This window comes from Salminus brasiliensis, chromosome 5, assembly GCF_030463535.1.
Source record: "Salminus brasiliensis chromosome 5, fSalBra1.hap2, whole genome shotgun sequence".
Taxonomy (NCBI): domain Eukaryota; kingdom Metazoa; phylum Chordata; class Actinopteri; order Characiformes; family Bryconidae; genus Salminus; species Salminus brasiliensis.
The window spans coordinates 36,056,283-36,070,453 of record NC_132882.1 but is presented as its reverse complement, the minus strand read 5'-3'; the positions used below and the strand labels follow the sequence as shown (position 1 = coordinate 36,070,453).

Genomic DNA, 14,171 nt, shown 5'->3' with positions numbered 1-14,171 from the left:
CTTCTCCCAAATCATCATAAGCTAAAGACACAATCTGATCTAGCAAATTATGACGACATAGATGGAAGCTGAATCTGTCAACGTCAGTTTTATTTATAAAGTAAATTTTAAAAGAACTAATGCTGATCAAAGTAATAGTAAATTAATAAACAGGGAAGACAAACATAAAAAAACCAAAACAAAAACACAACATTAACTCTTAACTACATTAAAAGGCAGAATAAAAAGTGAGATTTGAAACGGGATTTTAAAATCGTGCCGTGCCGTGTTGGGGCTCGCCTGACATGTGGTGGCAACTCATTTTATAGTTTAGGGGCTATGACCTAACCCCTGTGCATCAGCCTGGATTTAGGGACCACCAGAAGGAGCTGGTCAGCAGATCTGAGTGACCTTGATGGAACGTATGGCTGCAAAAGCTCAGAGAGAGAGGTTTAGCTAAATCGTTCAATGATTTATAAACAAAGAGCGAAATCTTAAAATCAATCCTAAAACGGACAGGAAGCCAATAAAGGGACGCAAATAAGGGCGAGATGTGTTCTAGATAACGTGTTCTTGTTAAAAGACCAGCAGCAGTGTTTTGAACTGTAGCTGTGCGATGGAGGCCTGACCGACACCAGCGTGAAGCCCATTACAGTAATCAAGTCTGGATGAAGTTAAAGCATGTAATACCCTCTCAAAATCATTGAAGGTGTCAGCCCCTCGGTTTCGCACCCTCCCCCAGGGCGATTCATAAAGCCGCCGCCCACACGCTCACAGAATGACTTTTGTTGTGTTTCGGTTCTGTTTTTGATTCATGGATCCGGTTCTTGTTCATATACGTTCATGTATTTTCGGTTCAGTTTCTTGATTCGGTTCAGTGTTTGATTCAGGCTCATCACGTCATGTTTAATTAATGTGTTTCACCTGAGACGGGGGGGGACTTAAGGGGCTTCAACGCTCAGTTCGATGCCGAGAATTAAATGGTTTGGAACCTTGATGTACCCCGAGAGGTTCCCGTCTCTGACCACGGTGTGTTTAGGCCAGCTTCGGCTCGACTTCCTCATTTGCGAGCAAGCCACCCGGCGGTTCAGGCACTCAGCGAGGTTCGTTCGCTATCTGTAGTTATAAGTTATAACACGTCACAACATTTTTAGTCTGTATGGCTGTAAGACCTCAGTAGATCTCTAAAGGACACAGAGAGAACAGTGTGAATACATTAGCGCACCCTTTGGACTGACACATCTTACTTGAAGACGTTCCTTCATTAAATCTTTACTCAAGCAATTATTTAATATTAAAAATTACATAATCAGTATTCATTTTTTAGGGTGGACGTCATCGCACAGGAATCAGAAAGTCGGGTCTGAGCCTCTTTTGAGCAAGCCAGGGGCGACAGTGGCAAGGAAAAACTCCCTCAGATCGAGAGGAAGAAACCTTGAGAGGAACCAAGACTCAAAAGAGGAACCCATCCTCCTCGGGTCGACACCAGAGAGCTGAACAGAGAAGGAGAAAGCGGGAGAATAACAGCTGAGGAGGAAAATAATGGAGACATGGGAGTGATGTGGGGGGCGTGAAGGCTGGCTGGTAGCTGCATTGGGTCTTGAGAGGACCTGAAGCTGCTGAAAAACTGCTGACTGGGGTTCCAGTACTAAAGACTGGCTACAAGAGGTTCACTCTTCCTGTCTTCTGGGTCTGATGGAAGAACAACTTGATAACAATTAACATAAGAATAACATAAGACAATTTCCAGTGATTTTCAAATTTCAAATACCTCATCTCAGACTGAGTAATCTGAAGGGGAGCTGAAGCATCCTGTAGGGCTCCTGGTTTCCTGCATCACTGTAGACCTTGGGAGAAGAGGGTCCTCCAACAATGGCCCATGGAGCGAGACTTCACCCTGAAATGGATCCTTCCCATCAGAACTCCTGAAGGGCTCCTGGTTTCCTGCGTCACTGTGGGCTGTGGGAGAACAGGTTCTGCTTCCTCTACCAGCCCATGGAGCGGGACATTCCCTTCAGAGCCGGACCCAGCCAGAAGGTTATCGTTACCAGGAGCCGTGCTCGATGTCTACAGGGGGTGAACCCTGTTCGTCTTCTTCAGGATCTGTTGGAGGAACAAAAGGACAAAGATTGACCAACTGAAACTGAACATTTTGGACCATCACAATCTCTCAACACTCGACTTACATACCTTAAACTTGGGGAATCTCAGCCTCCTGTTTCCCTGCCTCATCGTTGGCTGCGCTTCTACAGCTTCCGTCTCCACCACTGGTTCATGGAGCAAGATGTCTGGAGTCCCATCCTCGCGTCTCTGCTCAGAACATGAAGAAGCAGGAGCTTCTGTAGAGGCAGCAGAATGACGAGCACCCTCCTGAGAAGAGGAGGAGAAGTCGTGCACAATGGACGTCCTTTTGAAGAACTTCCTAATTCTTCTTCGAACTGCTTCAGAAGCTCTCAAGATCGGTGCTACAACATAGGTTTGAGCTGCCTTCTTAAGTGAAGCACAGCTGAAGCAGCCAATCTTCTCCCCTACAACCTCTACGCTTCCAGCTCCACTGCAGTCGTCCTCCTGGAGCGGGAGGACCTCTTGATGAGAGCAGCTTGCCCCATCCTCTTCATCAACGGGTACCACTAAAAACCTGCCGATAACTCTGGAGATAGTAGACAGAGAAATGTGCTTATTGTTAGTGAGCTGACACTGTACTTTATCTACTCTACATGGACAAATGTATTGGGACACCTGATCATTCATTGTTTCTACTAAAATCAAGGCTATGAAAAAGAGTTTATCCTGTCTTTCATGGAGTAACTGTTTCACTGTCCAGAGAAGAAGGTTTTCTACTAGATTTTGGCAGGAGCATTGCTTTGAGGATTTGATTGCATTCAACCACAAGAGCGTTAGTTAGTGAGGTCAGGATGTTGGATGATGATCACCACCCCACCTCGTCATCCCCAACTCCCCAACTCATCCCAAAAGCACTGGGTGAAGCACCACCATCATTCCAGAGAGCAAGGGGGGGCTTTATACCCCTGCAGCCCTATCCTGGCATTAGGCAGCATGGTGCCAATATGTTCATGTTTATCTGCTCCAGAGAGTCCTATTCTGTTGGCGGTACTTCTCTAAACTGACTAGACAAGCTGTGTGTGTGTAACTTAAAGTTGCTGAATGATTTCATTATAATGGGTGTCCACAAACATTTGGTATATGATTAAGTGTATATAAACATGGAGCTTGGACTTGATATCCAGCACAACATTCAACTTAAAGTTCTTGCCTTGATTTTAGCCAGGGGTGCCGAGCCACCTCTTTCACAGAAGGCCGAGTGACAGGATCTTTCTGCAGCATGTAGGAGATGAAGGCTTTGCAGGGTTCCTCCACTGCAACCTCCTCTGGATACTCCAAGGGTCTTCGCTGGAGAATTGGGATCATAGCCTTCATAGAGTCGTAGAAGGGCAAGGACGCAGTAACCATGGCATAATAAATCACACCAAGGCTCCACACATCGCTCTTCTTTGGATCATATCTCTGACGCATGTTTATCTCAGGTGCACAGTAGTAAGGATTTCCACACAATGTCTTGCATAGGTCAGGGAAGCCTCTTGAGAAGCATCCTAATCCAAAGTCTGCCAGTTTGATTTGACCATCAAAGGTCAGCAGAACATTATTTAATTTGAGGTCTCGATGGACGATGTCCTGCTGGTGCAGGAAGTCCACCGCGCTGAGTAGCTGGGAGAACCACGTTTTGGCCTGGTCAGTGGGGATAGGGCCAGTCTCAACAATATGATGAAGGAGATCTGTGGCAGCAGCCTCCATCACAATGTACACACGTTCCTGCATCTCAATAATTTCATGCACCTGAATGATGTGAGGGTGCTTTACTCTTCTGAGAATGGTGAGTTCCTGGGATTGTGCCTCGTAGTCCATTATTTTGATGGCCACCTGGTTTGGGTGCCTTTCAGATGAGGCCAGCTTAACTGTGCCGTAAGTCCCTTCACCGATGACGCTCAACACGTCGTACCCAAAAAATGTCAGAATGTCATCAGTTTCCATGTTTTCCCTGCAAACAGAATGTAGAATTGACAGTTAGAGAAGGTAGAGGAGGTGTGAGGACCGATTCCCCCTGTGAATTCCTGCTGGAATGAAGTTTATTTAGTCTTGATTAGGGATTGATCTTAATCCTTGACACTCATTAGCTCTCCTCCCCTATCACATGTAATGCTCCTAACACTGGGCAAGTGAGGACTGGCACATTGCCTCCTCTGACACATGCACAACCAGCCACTGCCTCTTTTCGAACTGATGCAACATCACCCAGCAACCAGCACACTCGGAGGAAAGCGCTGGGTACCCAGAACTGATGCTGTGGCTAGCAGAAGCCCATGCTGCCCATGTACCCACCTGGAGAGAATGAGGCCAATTGCGCTCTCTCAGCCTCTGGCTGCTGATGGCAAGGAGCATGACCCAGGGTTTGAACCAGTGACCCTCGATCAAAGTGGTTAGACAATGTCATTCTGTCTCTCTAAATGATCCTATAAAATCTCATGGAATGTTAGTGTCAGCCAATCAGCAGGGTCGATTAGTTAATTGGTTGGAGGGAGGGGGAAAATATAGCTGTGAGTGGCGATTACAGTGTTTAAGCACAGGCAACTCTTTGGGAGACCTTTTCGAGAACTTCTAACAGACAACGATCAGTAATAGGGTGGCAGAGCTGATCAGAAGGTCTCCATATGTATGATTATTGATCAGAGGCCCTTCTGAAGAATAATTTGATTTGAGTTTTGCACAGATTGACCTTTTGACCTTGGAATAATAAGCTGCAGATATTAAACAAATAAGTCAAACCACTGGACTGGGAGAGCGCTTTCTTACATATCTAATTACAAAACTGTTAAACTCAGAAACTGAACACAGCATTACATTAGAAGAAGGGCTTTTAGAGAATTTAAGTGTTTTTTAGTGTATCGCCCCCTAAAGGCAGATCTGTGTCAAAAAAGGCATCATCTGACAAGAATCTCTATGTTATTTTTTAAATAATTAACATTTGTTTGTTGGATTTTTCAGAAGTGTATGTACAATATACACTGTATTGACAAAAGTATTGGGATAGCTGCTCATTGCTTCTTCTGAAATTAAGGGTATTAAAGAAGTTGGAGTAACAGTCTCTACTGTTCAGACTTTTGCACAGCACTGCTGTGTGGATTTGATTGCATTCAGCAACAAGAGTGTAAGTGAGGTCAGGATGTTGACTTTTCACCATCCCACCTCATCATCCTCAACTCCCCAACTCCCACAAGTGTCATGTTCTAATACAGAAGGGGTTCTGTTCCATAGAAAGAGGGATAAACACTAAAAAGCAGTGGTTCTGATCACAGTCTTTTCGGACCTGCATTTGAGGTTCTGATGGAGGAGCTGTCTGCTCACAACACAGAACCTTTAGTGTGGAGTAAAAGACAATGCCTTGTGCATTACATCCAGCTGGGGTTCTAGACTCACACACTCATTATCATAATGTGACGTCAGCCTTCTTTTGGCTTGAGCGGTTCGGTGTTGTTGTAATCAGTAATTAATAAATGGTTCTTACCTCGTCCTCTGTGTGAGAGAAGCAGGTGTAGATACTGTTTCTAGGTTCTAGATAATAAGGATCTAGATAAGTGTCCACCAAATGATGTCCGCACCAGTAGTACCGTAGGAATCAACTGTCTCGCGAGCTGCTGAATCGTAACTGAGCCAATGAGGGACAACCTGCCTTTTATAGGTGTTCCGATTCCGTGACATCATCGATGACATCACAATGGGGGGTGGAGCCTGGGTACTCTACAGTGTTCTGAGAAGCAGAGCTGTGTGTCCTTCATTGACTGTACACACAGTGCTGTGCAAAAGTACTGCCCCCTCTGGTGGTTCTCTGTTACTGCAGATTTGCAGCAATTTCTTTTAGAACTTCCATCAAAATGTTACACAACAAATGTATTTTGCATGCAGATCAGCCCTGTGAAAAAGTATTTACCCCTTCAGTTACTTCAGCAGCACATAACCCAAACTGCAGTGCTAATCAAAAGATTCTCTCAAAGATTCTCGAACGTTCCGTCTACAACCAACTGTCTCTCTTTCTCACTCTGAACAATCTTCAGGACCCCCACCAGTCTGGCTTCAAAGCTGCACACTCTACTGAAACTGCTCTCATTGCAGTTACAGAGAAGCTCCATGCAGCTAAAGCTGCCAGAATGTCCTCGGTTCTGATCCTTCTTGACCTCTCCGCAGCTTTTGACACAGTGGACCACAAGATCCTCCTGTCTATCCTTGCCGGTCTTGGAATTACCGGCTCTGCATGGCAATGGTTTGCATCATACCTGCAGGGACGCTCATACCAGGTAACGTGGCAGGTCGACACGTCCGCTCCTTGTAGTCTCTCCACTGGCGTTCCACAAGGCTCAGTTCTTGGTCCTCTTCTTTTCTCACTGTACACTCACTCTCTTGGTAAAGTGATATCCTCTCATGGATTCTCTTACCACTGTTACGCCGACGACACTAAACTCATGCTCTCTTTCCCACCGTCTGACACACAGGTTTCTGCCCGTATCTCAGCATGCCTCGCCGACGTCTCGTCTTGGATGGCGGCTCACCACCTCAAACTCAACCCCAGCAAGACGGAGCTGCTGTACATCCCGGGACTGCTGGACCAAGAAACGATCTTGCCATCACCTTCGAGAACTCACTGGTCACTCCCTCTACTGAAGCCCGAAGCCTTGGTGTAGTGATGGATGATCAGTTATCGTTCTCAAGTCATGTTGCAAACGTAACTCGGTCCTGCAGATTTCTTCTGTACAACATCCGGAGAATTCGACCCTTCCTCTCTAGAGAGGCCACCCAGGTGCTTGTTCAGTCTCTCGTCACTTCCAGACTTGACTACTGCAACTCTCTTCTGGCTGGTCTCCCTCTGCGCACCATCAGGCCCCTGCAACTCATCCAGAATGCAGCGGCACGGGTCGTCTTCAATGTCCCAAAATATAGCCATGTCAAAAGCCGATCCGCACCAAGAGCCCTTCGAGCTTCAAGTACGGCTCGGCTCGACCCCCCATCCCTCAAAATCCGCGGAAGACAAGCGTCCAGGCTTTTTTCTGTCCTGGCACCAAAGTGGTGGAACGAGCTGCCCCTGGGTGTCCGAACGGCCGAGTCGCTCGCTGTCTTCAAACGCAGACTGAAGACCCACCTCTTCAGAGAGTACTTGGACGAATATTTCTATGGTCGCCTTATTGTATTGTGTTTAGTAATGTCTAAGCTTGGAGGTATCTTTTGTATTATTAGTCTATTCTAACTAGCTAAGGCTTTTCTTGGGTAAATAGCAAAGCACTTTGTAAGTCGCTCTGGATAAGAGCGTCTGCTAAATGCCGTAAATGTAAATGTAAATGTAATCAGACTGAGCTGATTGAACACAGCCAGGTCTGCTGAATGAACCCTCACTCATACTGAAGTTCAGATCAGGTCTGAATGACAGGATTCCCAGAGCTTTATAGAAGAAGCACTGATTCAGGGTCTCAAGCTACTTGTTAAGACAGGAGATTTCCCAAATAATGGTGCATAAATTAGCTGAGCATTCTACATGTACGGGCGTCTACATCAACCATTGGTCAAACTGCTTCTCACCACAGTCAATTTGCCACAGCCTAAAACCCAAATGTAAATAAACACAAATGAGCTTTTCTGTATCTGAGTTTTTATTTTATTTAGGAATTTGTTTATATATTTAACATTGAATCTGAAAAACGTAAAGTAAAAGGTGTAAAAGTAAAACTTTGCTTTTTATTATTTTACTTGACACTCAAGTTGGACTGAAAGGAGATGGTTTGGCCCTGTAAGCAGAGTAAGGCTATTTATTAGTTGTGTTAAATGAGTAAATGTATGTGCTTTAATGTTCATTAACAAACTTACTTGATATATTAAACATTACATATTAATGCCCTTCTCTTACTAAAATGACACTCAATGGAGTAATATTCATACTGTTCAATAATGACAAACACTTCAATTAAAATAAAATCTTTATTCATTTTTAAGCTTCTCAGGCTGCAGCAGATTAGGGCTGCGACAAACAACTATTTTTACAATCGAATAATCTGAAGATTATTGAAATAAATAACTGATTTAGCTTGAGGTAGTTTTGCTAAGTAGCAATTAAGTTAATAAAAAATAAAAAACGTATTCAGAAATTTAGTGTTAATGAATTACCCCGCTAATATAAAAGTTACATAATATAAAAGATTAATAAAACTCCAATACCTTCCAGTGAATTATTTGAAGTGAACAGATGCTCTAAAAATGAAGACACTGCCCAGGCTGCTGTTTCTATTTCATTCACTGCCTGTAGAAGTAGCTCTTAAACAGCTGGGCGAGTAGTCAGAGCGATCAGATGACCAGAGCTCCGTGTTTCTAGATCAGACCGGCTCGGAGCTTCTAGTGTTAAACACTGGAGAAGAACTAAACCAGCACTAATCAATTCATACTGGTCTATTTCTTTCACCAGTGCAGGACCAAGAGTCCAGTTCCACTTATTGACTAAGCAGCAGAATATCGGGATCAATATAACCATGTTGATATATCAATATAATAGAACCATGGTTAGCCGGTACCACCGTTAGTTTGTGCAGAACAATGAAATGAAATGAAAACAACTTTATTTTTATTATTTTTTATCAAAGTTATGGTTTTATTAGTAAAACTAAAGCTACGTCTGAAAGGAGAGAAAGACCTTGTTTCCTTACCTGTTAAACTGCTGATGAAACTATTCAGCTCATTAACGCTGACTGTTAACAGAACACGAGTGCAGTCATTCACTCTACAGCACTAAATACATCCATCCCTGCCATTTTCCTGCTGTCCGGAAATGTGGCTACATGCCCATTTCAATAACAGTGCCCACCTGACCCAACACACACCCACTCGCCTGGTTTAGTCCTCTTTGCTGCCATCTAGTGTGTCTGGTGTGTACAGCAGTACAGATTACACCATAGACTAGAAGAGTCTATAAGAGATATGCTTTAAACACCAAACACAGATCAAAATACTCTACACATTAAACATGAAGCAGACTGACCAACCTAAAATTACATTTACATACAAAAACTAACAAAAGCCTAAAATATCCATTTCAGTCATTAATAGCTAACGGCTACCAAGTGGAGAAATGTTTTACAGCACCTTCTGATCATGTTTCTTAATCCGTGTGTTCCTGCAGAGGCTTGGTCTGGTGTGAGCTTCACCACAACTCACTGTAGAAACTCAGAGGAACACTTCCTAGCTTGTGGACTCATTTACTCAACATTTACTCAGTTAATAGCAAAGCTGCACGGCACATCTTTGAGGTTGTGTAATACAACAGTCTCCTCCACCACAAATCAACATTGAACGTCTCCTGAGAAACAGCACCTTGTGGAGCAGCTACATTGCTTCTCAGTAAGCCAGCTTCATCTCCACATCCAGTTCCACCAGAACCTTTAAAACCAGGAAACACTGAGTTTCCGTTTAGTCTAGAAGGACGATGCTTTACTCTATGAGGCCAAATTTCTGTCATAAGCCTAGACTGATGATTCCCAACTCCCCTCATTGAAGCAACCCTCTCTGCTTACTTTCCAGCTCTCTTTGCTTTAGCACAGCTGATCCAACTCATCAATGGTTTGAGGAGCAGCTGATCAGTCTGAACTCATCGGCTAATGGAGAGAGAATGGATTTCTGATCACTTAACTGATGAGCTCAGTTAACTCATTACTGCCAGTACACAACCTATAGAACAAAGCCCTTATTTAGTGAACAGGGACATGCCCAGGACTTCCCAATAATGCTCCTCTATAGTTTATATAATTCATTAAAAAAAATCATAATTCACAGGACCCACAGCTTACCTGCATCACAAGTCCATGTTAAACATGCTATACCTGTGTTCTAGACTGTCTTAGTAATAACCTAATATTATATTTTCATCATATGAGGCAGAACTGCTCAACTTACTTTACTCTATCCAGAGCTGCAGCCCGAAATTCAGACAAATTGTACCTGTAAAATTTACAGCACACTTTATAGGTGGATGACTGATCAGCAATTCATTTGTCTTTGTAGGTCTATTTAGAAATCCTAGTGAAAATGCTCACATGAGGTTTGTCTGGGAGGAAGGAATGGTGAGATGTCAGCTAGTTCAATTCAATTCTATTTTATTTCTATAGCACTTTTTACAACAAATGTCACAAAGCAGCTTTACAGAGATCCGGGTCCAAGCCTCTTTTGAGCAAGCTAGTGGCAACAGCTAGTGGCAAGGAAAATATGATAATATGGCATGATAGGATCCAATAAATGGACTTGTATCAGCAGCAGGCAGACAGCAGGGGGCAGCTCAGCACATAGGGGAGAGAAAAGAAAGGAAAAGATGATGATGCGTTCAGGATGATGCGTTCAGGAGAAATTGATTTTTGAACGTCTACAATTGCGGACTATATGAGGGACAGACACAGTCTCAATACTGCAGGGTTTATCTGATAAGCTATATGAGAGTGATACTGGTAAATCACTATTTCCCTCTGCCTGCTTCTCCAAAAGCCACTGGATCTTCTGGTGCAGCAGGGCAGGCTCCTTGCTGAGCGTACGAAGAGCACGTGTCTTCTCTGTCGCCATGTTCCTTGAGGTAAACAAACACACAGAAACGCAATCGACGGATGGTAAGACGAAGTAACGTGAAGTAAGAGGTCGTAGTTGGCACAAAGATTACAATACCAACCAGCTAAGAGAAATAAGCAAATAAGCAAAAGCAAAGATGAAGGAAAATCAACTGGAGTAACTAGGAGTAACAAGTCATTTTTCAAGTAATAAGAGAGCAAACAAACAGCAGGTGAGCGAGCGTACGACCTGTCCACCGGAACCGCAAACATCTGCAGAGTTCATAGCTTTATGATGGGAGAGTCATATGTCTGCTTTCACTGGTGGGTCATCATTTTCTATCTGTGGGGCTCTGGTAGGAATCTGCACCCAACATGTTGCACAGCTGGACTGTAATACCTTTGTGTGTATTGGGGAATGTGGGGATGGGTCATTTATGCATGATTTAAATATTAGAAATGTAAGAATAAATCACAGGTAATAACTTGTGACTCTTTTGAGGTTTTACACAGTTTGTAGAAACATGAATTTCACTTATTGAAGAATTCAGTCTTTAAATGAATCAAATGCATCAATAAAGTCAAAGTTCAAATCTGTTCAAATATCATTTATACCGTCTCATAAGGTAGACAATCTTTGCTCACATATTTTCTAGCAGTTATTGACAGTATTTGATGTATTTGGCAGAGATATATCAGCATAACTAAAGTCTTTTTGTTAAATTGCAGATGATTCTGCTATTTTTGTCAGTAAAGATTATTTTATTTTACAGGTAGTTTAGTTAAAAAGCCTCAACAGCTAAAAGCTGTTAAAACAGATTTTTTATGTATTCCATTTATTCAGATTTGGTTAATATGTGCATCTATTTATAACTCTTGCAGTTTATCAGTTTGACCACATGGTGACATCCAAGCTCCATCCATGTGGTCAATTCCAAAGGGATTCCTTCTCACTATATAGAAGTGCACTCTTCTATTCGAGTGAATGGCTTCTGTGTCCTTAATAGTGAGTGATTGGAGGCTGAATATTAAAGACACTGTATTAGACTCTCGAGTGCAGAAGCCGTTGTTGTGCGTTTTTGCTTTATAAAAGTGAAAAGAATCAGCTAAAAGAATCATATTTCATCCTGACATGGCAAAATGTACGTAATGTAGGTTTCACTTATATAAGAGAATATCAGCCTTATTAAAAAGAAAAACACCCACCAGAAACCACAAGCAACATTTTACCACACAGAACCCACACAGTATCTGTTTTTTATATGTGACTTTCCAAAACAATGGAATCACTTCAGTATGCAGACGGCCCGTTACACCAACATCATCAAGGGAATACTTACATAATTCTCCCTCTGAGAGCATCACTGAATTTAAGAGTCTTCTGTAGGTCTGCTGGTGGAGATGAAAATGGTGTGCTTACACTTTTGCTGAGCATCTCTTGAAGATCACCCTGGAGTCCTTTAGAGGAAAACTTGCAGCCCTGTTTGCAGCGGTTACAAATGTTCCCCATCACAGGATGGACGGCATCAACCTCATCATACACTGTAAGACAAAAGCAGAAAATACACAAAAGCTTCATTATGATGTTGCAATAAAGTGTAGTGATGAAGGCAGTAGTGCAGAGAAAAAACCTAGAACAGTCATAAATATCTTTTAATAGACTATAAAAGACACAATTATTCATATGAAGTTGGTTTATCACATCACATTTGATGGCTATACTGTTTTACCTCCCATTACTTTATTCCACTTACCCCTGAATCTTCCAAAAGTCTTCAAAGGTCTTCTTCATGTGGTCCTTCACAATCAACAAATCAGGTTGTGTCTCCCTGTACTTTTCATGAGATACCTCAATGTGGGCCTCAGACGTAGCATCCTCTCCAACAACGCAAGATTCCTTCAGCAAAGATACCATAAGTTATCAGTCCCAACCAAAAAAAGAGAATTACTCAAATCTCTCCACCAATATTACACCAACTACTCTTCTGTGATCAACCATAATAAAATCATTCTTAAACAAACTTACATAACCGTCCTCTTCAACATCCCTCAGGAAAGAGCATTGGTGGAATACCTGCACACCAAGAGCCACAAAATCAATCAAATGTGTCAGTAATTCTGTTCATCTAACAAAATCAGATGTATCCTATGTAAACATTCAGTCACTCCTGGGGGGAATTTCACAAAGCAGGATTTCTCAGATTAGCAGGATAACTTTAGCCCAAAGTCAAGCTTATCCAGTAGACAAAGAGCTGAGGCTCATTTTTATTAGAAAATCCTCCTCTATGAGCTTAAGCTCCCTGACTGAGAAATCCTGCTTTGTTTTCTAAGTAAAAATAATGAAATATCCTCCACAGAGAAAATTCTGTATCATTTCATGCAAATGACTTTCTATTAACTACTGATTTCTTTCTTTAGTTATTTGTGTTTCCATTAATAAAAATGCTGATCTTTCACTGAACACATGGTAGTTAGCTAGCTAGTCCTCAAGCTCAGCTGCTCTCACAGAGATGAAGAGCCCTCACCTGCATTAGCGAGCTCAGCACCATTTCTCCAATGAAACGCCCATTGCCCCACTCCCCCACCCCCCAGTCCTACTGCCACACCCCCCAGTCCTACTGCCACACCCCGGGTTGCCAGATCAGGAAAAACAACAGCAAGGAAACACAGCGAGCTGCAGCCGTGGAGGCGAGGAAGCGACCTGGACCTGGATCATTAGATGTTCCACAACCTAAAAAGCCTCGGCATTCGTCTAAAAAGCTCCATGAGCAGAGACGGAGTAACACGAGAGGAAATACTGGCGATGCGTTTGATAGATGGAGACAGCTTAGAGCCCAGAAGGACTCAAAACGGACGAACTGGCTGATTTTCTCCTGAACAGGTGAGCACTGAGTTTCAGCTAAGTTTAGCTAACCTCATCTAGATCATACAGCCACTAGTAGAGCTGGGCTTTTTCAGTGCTTTAAACATTGGAGTGCTTCATTTCTACCCAGTGGTCCGAGTGCAGCTGGGTTATGAAGGCAGCGCGTGTTTGAGAGAGCTAGGTAGCTAAAGTGCTCCAGACTAGAGCTGCCCAGCTACTGTCCTACAGAGGCTTACTGCGCATGCGCGCTTCAATATTACGTCATGACTCATGTGCTTGGCGGTCCGGCCATAATTTCATCCTACCTGGACTTTCTGCATTTCATCAGTGCAGTCAGATAACTTGGTATTTATAATGTTTTATTGTGTTTTTAATGTTCATTGCTTGGTTTAAGTGTATTATATAATCTCATCTACATCTTATTGTTTATTCCATCGTTTAAATTGTGCTCGTTTGTTCAGAATCGTGGAAAATAATCTTTCAGTCCTGAGCACAGTAGTTTATCAGACGTTAGCTGTTTATCCGTCGTATCTAAAAGAGTCCATAAAGCCCTTTTTAGTAGAGATCACTCAGGTTTGATATTGTGGTGAAATGATGTTCACTTTTCTGTGTAAATAAGTTGATTATGGGATTTTCTTTTTAGCTTTGAATGTTCAAGCACCTCCAGCCCTAGTAAGAGGCAGTAGAGGAAG

At 42.8% G+C, this 14,171-nt stretch overlaps 1 protein-coding gene across 1 annotated transcript; it reads right to left on the bottom strand.

The window, feature by feature from the left end:
* Nucleotides 1-3,240: 3,240 nt before the first annotated feature.
* LOC140556621 (testis-specific serine/threonine-protein kinase 6-like) lies at nucleotides 3,241-4,038 on the bottom strand (the record flags this gene model as incomplete). Its single annotated transcript, XM_072680702.1, has 1 exon — nucleotides 3,241-4,038. A coding segment is annotated over one exon (798 nt), but the record flags the coding sequence as incomplete, so codon positions are not given.
* Between the last annotated feature and the right edge of the window lie 10,133 nt (nucleotides 4,039-14,171).